Raw genomic sequence first — 7,872 nt, 5'->3', positions numbered from 1 at the left:
TTGGTGTAAAAATTCATCGAAAAATAAGTGTACAGGGAACCTATATCCCTACACATATATAAATATTTATATTTATATTGTACTTGTTGTGTTTCATTCATTTCATTTTTCTCGCAACAATGTACATCTTGGTATATAAATTAGCTTTCTATGAGTATTGTACTAATGATACTGTATAATGATATGAAATATGTCTATTATTTTTCATTCGAAACAAGAGTACTTAAGCTGAAAAACAACTTTTATTATTTTCAATTGTAGCTGAACTTAACACAATCGGTATTCACTATTGTCATATAAACATGTCCTCCTATTTCACCCTACCATTAATTGCTATTGCTATATATATCTACTTCCGAAGACTTTCAAGTATGTCAATTCACTTGTCCATTTTTCTCATACTTTTCTATCTGGCTAATATCAAGCACTTTGTGTACCCCACTTGCCAATAGAAATCTGCAAAAGAGAAAAAAAAAATTAAGTCAAAAGTATTGTCATATTAATTAATAGTTAATTCAGTTGCTATTATATATATGTGTGACATACTTCTCTTTGAGAACTCTTGTCATTGTATGGCAACCACTAGGCACTGATGACTGCATATTAATGGCTATATTTGGGTTATGAATACTCTGTCGTATGTGCATCCAGCCATATTGTCCATGATCTTTATCCGAAACTTTTGCTCTGATGAGTTTTCAAAATAAAATATAACAAATATTGAAGAAAAAAAAACTCATCAAGATCGTATAGATTATAATTAGTCCAAAAGAAATAAGTTGGATTAATTTTGACAGTACCGGTACATGTGAGCATCGATGGCGGCCGGGTCGTCGTTTGAGCTGACTAGGCAGCCTTCACTCACCCAGCAATCTCCACAGGCGTCCAACTCCCACCCTTCAAGTTTCCCTTCCTGGAGAACAAGTGTAAATTTAATTTAAGTTATTATAATTATCCTATAATTGACTAGAATTATGGTGTTGAACTACACATATTCTTATTAATGGCTCGATATTGTTATACTTGTTCCATGTGGGACACTATATTTCTATATTCCCTCTCAGGATGATGGCTCACAAGTGACATTTCTCAGCTTGTTTATTTTTTTAGATCTCAAGTGTTTTTTTGCGTTATGCGAATCTCGTGCAGCTTAATTTGTTATTTGGATGGATTTTAAGAATCTAGTTGCACTATGTGTATCTCAGTTTAATTTGTTATTTGGATGGCTCTCAATAGCATAACAAGAATTATGAGATTCTATCTAAAAATCAATTAGTGATTAGTTAATTGTTTAATATTCTTATATTTGTTATTACATGCGGATAGTATACACCAATAACACTAAAAAATTGTTATACATTAATTATAATTAGTATTACCTCAATGAATTGTCGGAATGTTTCGATGGCTTCAACGCCTTTTGCCTTTGCATCTTTAGGTTCGGAGATTATGTTCATTCTAAGCTCTACGGACTCCAATGGTTCTTCCAGATCTTTTATGAGACTACCGATGCCTTCCTCTGATCCCTCAAGCTTCATCCGTACCATCTCAATGATAATCTTAACCACCATATAAGCTCCTAATAGGGAATATGTATACAAAACAACCATAATATATTGTGAAATAAATTTGGTTCAGCCCATAACAGATCAGTGATTGGTTTTTTTATCATTAGAGACTCAAGTACATAAATCCAAATTTTAATTTAGAACGTTAAACCTAAATACTTAAAACTAAGTTCAAATATACATAACACTAGCATTAGATTCCCACAGAAAATAATAATATGAAACTCTTGTATATAAAATAATTACTCTACTAAACACCGATCAGTTAGAATTCCAATACTGGTACTTATATGGACTTTCCCTCATAATTTCTAATTGGAATTATTGTCAAATCTCTAGTTCTCAATTATTAACTACATAATTCTAAGTAGTACTTAGTGAATTTGTATATATCACTAATCTAGAGAGACATTCAGATAATTAAATAAAAAATAATCAAAAAGAAAAGTAGAAGTATGGCAGACACAACTATCATATATATTCTAAGTTTATGTAGCTACTTACCATCATCAAGAAAATAATTCTCTTTAAGAGCGCCATGGCCAGATGTTTCCATCATGAGATGAGTTACAACGCCGTCCTCATTGAGGTGCACTCCCTTATCAATAACGTTCCTATAGCCAACGCGATACAAGCAATGGTGACCACCTCTAGCGGTGATGAATCTCGTAAGCGCCATGCTAGTACGAGCATCGGTCACAATGGTCGTCCCAGGGTGCTCCCTCAGCACAATGGCCGACATGAGAGCAATGAGCTTGTCACCATTGATTGGATTCCCCTTGTTGTCCACCACACCGCTGCGGTCCACGTCCGTGTCAAACACGATCCCTAGGTCAGCCGTGTTTTCGAGCACCGCGGCTCTTGTCATCGCCATGGCGACTTTGTCCTCCGGGTTGGGAATGTGGTTAGGGAACATTCCGTTTGGGTTGAGGTGCAGTGAGCCGAAGGTGTCTGCGCCGAGTTTGTCTAAAACATCCCATGTGAAGAACCCTCCTGAACCATTTCCAGCGTTCACTATTATCTGCATCCACGCGCGGTGTGTAAAGTAAGAACTAGAGCTAGTCATATTGTAAACATTACATACAATGTTTGGCTTCAAATTTACTATTATAAAGTTGGGCCATCATCATAACACTGTATTGACATAATTATGATTGTAACATGCTATATATATCTCATGTGGATATATTTTTACCTGAAATCCTTGGAGGGGAGTGTCATAATGCAGTGGATGGTTGATCCTTTGCTTAATGATCTCTCGAAGGTGAGCGGCATAAGCGCTCATGAAATTGACACTTCTGGGGCGATTGGTGAGCAATGTTGATACCTTGCTAAGCCTATTCGCATACTTACGGGCAGCTTTGTCGCATATCTCCTCAACCTCCGGTGAAGTTAGTCCTCCTTTCTTTGTGAAAAATTTGAGTCCATTTCTGGTGTAAGGTAAGTGGGACGCCGTCATCTGCATATATTTTACAGTTCATCACAAGTCAACTGATTATATTTATAGATGCTTAAAACTAACTCTATGTTGTTGGTCTATAAAACAAAGTCTAACTCAAGTTAAAACTTTAGGTGCCAATTTTTTTTTTAAGAAAGTTTAATTTTTCTTCCATTGGCATTAGAGCCTACTGTCACAGGGATAATATATATTGCAAATAATTAAATTTTGATTTATATAGTTGCTTTTGTTAATGCATTGGGACGTAAATTTTGATTAGCTAGAAAAATACTAAAGAACAATATTTGTTTATACTCTCGTCTTATTATTTGACATGCGTACTTTTAAGTATTAAAATTTTAATTATACCAAAAATTATTATTGAATTATCCACTTGTTATACATGTTTTTACTTTTTACGCATAATCTTGGTCATGGCAGTATGAGACAAAATCTAAAGACATTACACTTGACACAATATAGCATAAATAATTAACTAATGATTAACTCGACTAATGTGGCATTGTTACATTAAATTAATGCATTTTATTCAATCCACTCACTAATTGTATTCAAGTTATGTTTTCAAATACTTTTTCTAATGTTATATAGTCTTTTCCTTCAAATTATATTGTCCAAAGGCACTGATTTAATTTTTTTTTTTTTATGGTCAAATTTTAAATTAAACAACAAATAGTGTAGTAGTATGGTGGTACCAATTACCATAATAGAAGCATCGAAGGAAAATGGAGGCAACACAGTGCTCATGAAGCAAGCCGGAGTGGTGGCCAGTCCCATGTCAAACGCCGCACAACCCGCGCGCGAGAGCCCGGCGAACACCGCGCCACTCAACAACGGTCCTGTTATTCTTGGGTCTTTCCCAAGCGAAACCTTAACTTCATTACTATTCTTGTTCTCATTCTCCAACCCCGCCACCACCCACTCACCAAAACTCTCCGCAATGGCCTCGACGGCGGCCGGCGTCAGATCCACCGTCCGTCCCTTCTCCCCTTCCAACGCCACACCTCGAACGTCCGAACCGTTTTGCAGCCTCCGAATTCTGTCCATCTCTTCATCAACGACAACCATTTCATTGTCGTATAACTTGGCAGCAACACTATAATAAGACTTTGAGCAAATGGGTTTTGTAATAAAATGAGACGAGAATTGAAAGTAGCTGAAGTTGTTGGTCTTGGAAGGTTTTTGGGCTAAGCTTGGCTTACGAGACCTGAAATTTTGAGGAGAAATTGAAAAGGAAGTGGAAGCCATAATTTGAATTACGATGTCGTTTTATTCTTCTCTGTTGTATTGGCGCCCTTTTGGTTACTGGTTTTTCTTTGTTACTTAAATTGGAGAGGTTTTGGACCAACCAAAATTAGGAGCTTGGGAAAGATAAGATATCACAGGTACCAGTAGATACTAACCATGAGTTTACAATCTCTTAACACCAAAAGATATCACAAACAAAATATCTATGAACAAAAATCCAAATGCCCAGATTTTTTTCCCTCTTGTTTGTTTTCTCTTCTGAACTTTGTCTTTGGTTTTTTTTCTTTTTTCTCTGAAATTTGAAAGGAAAGTTTTATCATGGCATGTTCATGTTAACTTAGTAAATCCCCAATCTTCTTGAAAATTAGTGTAAACGTTATTAAAATTAAGTTACAACTTCAGCTATGATATGTATATGTAACATAACAATAGTTGGCAAATTTAATTATGAATTTTTTTTTTATCTTCAAAATTTTAGATGTACTAATTTAGATGATGTGAAAGGTGTATAGTTGGTTGTTTGCTAGCGCTAGAGATATTTTGATTCAGCACATGTTTAAGTTTAAGTTGAATACGTAATCATATATATTACAAACATCTGGTCTTTCGTAGAATATGATAAATGTTCTGGGGAATATACGTTCAACGTGGATTTTTTCGAAAAATAAAATTATGGCTGTTTTGAAATTTACAAAAGCGGGTAAGTAGTTTTCAAATTTAATTCTAAAGAGTAGTCTTTTTGGAAAACTATAACAATGTTGGTAATTTTCCAAAAACATGTTCGACAATAACCAATATAGTTACAAACATAAATTATTGCCATACAGTTTTGTAAATTTCATTTAAAAAGTTTAATGAGGAATAAGATCTATTTTATTTACAATATAATTGAGCAGATTTCATGTGGTACCATAATTTGGTTACCTAAGAGTGCTTAATGCTAGAGATCATGAGATAAATCTTGAATATGTCAAATTATAAGAATGTAACAAAAACAAAAAATTATTGTAATAGATGGATGTTTGGTCTTGAGTATAGCGTGAAAAACATACGCCTAGAGCCCCGGTCCCATGTCCGCAACTAATATGAAAATAATATATTTCAATTAAAATAACATACTTGATAATCTTTTAAATATAAGGTGTTATTTTAATGGAAAATTTACTATTATATACCTAAAATTTAAAGTATTTACAAAACTACCTTCGACCAAATTAGTGTAAATATGATGCCCTTACAATCTATTTATATATATACAGATGCGAATCATGTGATAACATAAATTAGTCAAATTCCAGCCATGATAATTAATAATATAAAAAAGAAAATTGTATGTTGATGTCGAAAAATTCGTCGAGTAATCTTGTAAATTGATATTTCTTCGGTCACTTTGACTCTCTTCTCCGATTAGACTCTTGAATCTCCGATTGCAAGAAAAATTAGATGTCTTTGTGTTCACAACATCGACTATTTATAGGGATTATAAGAAGAGGTTTGAAACGAGCGGGAGCATGTGATTGGTTAAAGTGTAACCTCCTTCCCGCCTATTCTTCCTCCTCTTTGCGTAGAAGGCAATTATATATTAATTAGTAATGATTCCCTTTACAACTTCTGCTGGCGGGTGATATATTACTTTCCGTCGTGAGGCTTAACTTCTGAACGTGCATAAGTCCACTTACTTAAACGCTCTATATTGAATATCTAAAAAAATGTCATTTGGCTCGGACCAGAAGCTTCTAGCCCAATATCTATGTTTAATTGAGTCTCGACCAGGCAATGTATTTTTGGGCCTAGCACTGTATATTTACCCTTAATCTTAAGGGAATTTTTTAAAAATATGGCTTTTATGCCATCATTGTGCAAAAATATGGGGATTATTGATTAGTGGTGAAAAATGCATATTTATTGATTTTAATGGCCAAAATAAATTAAGTTTAATTAATATTTTCATTGAATTAATATAATTTATTTTATAAATGAAAATGTTTGATTATGATTTAATTTATTGTTATTTTGTAGGAATTAAAGATGCATTTTGTCATAAAGAAAAGAAAGAAGAAATAAATAAATAAAGTTGAAGAAAGGAGGAAAAGTTGGCATTTTTGCAAAATTGAAGTCTAAAATTCGGCCCAAATAGCCCAAGCCCAGCAAAATATGTCTCTTTTTCTCCTTGCCCATCCACCACCTGGCGGCCCCCTGCTGTGCCACCTGTCCGCCTGATCCTGATGTGCTTCTCAGCTACTAACATGCTGACAAGTACACGAATATATGTCTACAAAAATTCCTTCACTGAAATTTCTTTGTGACCTGATACCATTTAGATGCATATGGATATGCACAGTTAATTAATGGGTATACTAATCACATATGCATATCCATTTAGATGCATATGGATATGCACAGTTAATGAATATGCATATTAATCTTTAGAGATTCCTCCTTACTAATGGTCTGATACCATTAGCCAAAGTGCAAACCTATTTGGACATCTGTCTGCCAGGCCACCAACGTGACTCCTACAACACATCAAGCATCCAGCTCCTCCCTTCAGTCTCACGCCCAGCTAAAGCTTCCCCAACTCCAAAGCCCAGACCTCCCCAACACACCAAGCAAAGGCCCAATTCAGCTGAAGCTCCTCCCAGTTAGCGCCTACGTGGCGCACTCCCATTGGCTGGGGGAGGGTCAATGGACCAGCTACACCAGCCACCTTCTAGTCCAACTTTTGATGCACTTTGGGCCATGAACCTTCTATTTTGAGCTTTTAAGCTCTTTTTTTTTTTGGTGTTTTTGAAAAAGAGTATTTTGACCATACACCAAAATAACTAGGTTAATATTTATAATAAGAATTGATTTTTCAAAATTATATTTTATTATTAATATTTCAGATTTATTTTGTCAACCCCAAATTGTTATTTAATTTCTTTTTAGTCCTTTTGTCCATCTATAAATAGTGACACTTTTTTCACATTTGGTATGTAATTTTTAGAGTAGAGAAACTACAGCAAAATTTCCACACACTTTCTTCTCATATTTTCTTCTTAGAATTTTGTGAGAATCATGAGCATAATGGCCTAATCTTCCTAGGAAGGTTAGGGATGATTCCATATGCAAGTGATGTTATTTTGCTACTTTGATTTACTATGTTCTTAATGTAACATATTTGAGTTATTTATGTTCTTTCATCTCTATCTTTATTTTGTTATCTTTATTTACTTATGCTAATAGTATATAGGATTAGTCATGCTCTTTCTATGTGCTTCTAATTAGTAAAAGTAATATTGATACATAATTTTATGTCTAATCTTCTATTGCATTGTTGACGCCGTTTTTCGTCAATAGTGAATATAGAGCACGTAAACAATAAATAGTTATGACCAGAAAAATATAATAAAACAAATAGGATTTTTTACGTGGTTTAGCAGTTAATTCTGCCTAGTCCACGAGTCTTTGTTATTAGAACTTTAAGATATTTCTGGAAATTCTTCAGAGATGAATTCTCCAGAAATTCTCCCAAGAGCACAAAATTTCCCCCCTCTCCAATGGTACATGACTTCTCTATTTATAAGGGAAGTCTCATAATACTATCCCACATGTCTC

The 7,872-nt window shown here is 34.3% G+C and overlaps 1 protein-coding gene across 1 annotated transcript; it reads right to left on the bottom strand.

Moving 5' to 3' along the window:
• Positions 1-223: 223 nt before the first annotated feature.
• On the bottom strand, positions 224-4,444 carry LOC133821989 (uncharacterized). The gene is made up of 7 exons (XM_062254177.1): positions 3,730-4,444; positions 2,764-3,027; positions 2,073-2,589; positions 1,380-1,579; positions 801-913; positions 547-687; positions 224-456 (listed from the first exon to the last, which is right to left on the bottom strand). The coding sequence occupies exons 1-7, from the start codon at positions 4,273-4,275 to the stop codon at positions 375-377; spliced, it is 1,863 nt and encodes a 620-aa protein (XP_062110161.1). The 5' UTR covers positions 4,276-4,444; the 3' UTR covers positions 224-374.
• Positions 4,445-7,872: the final 3,428 nt, after the last annotated feature.

The sequence above is a fragment of the Humulus lupulus genome, chromosome 3 (genome assembly GCF_963169125.1).
Source record: "Humulus lupulus chromosome 3, drHumLupu1.1, whole genome shotgun sequence".
NCBI lineage: Eukaryota > Viridiplantae > Streptophyta > Magnoliopsida > Rosales > Cannabaceae > Humulus > Humulus lupulus.
This window is presented reverse-complemented; position numbering and strand designations above follow the sequence as displayed.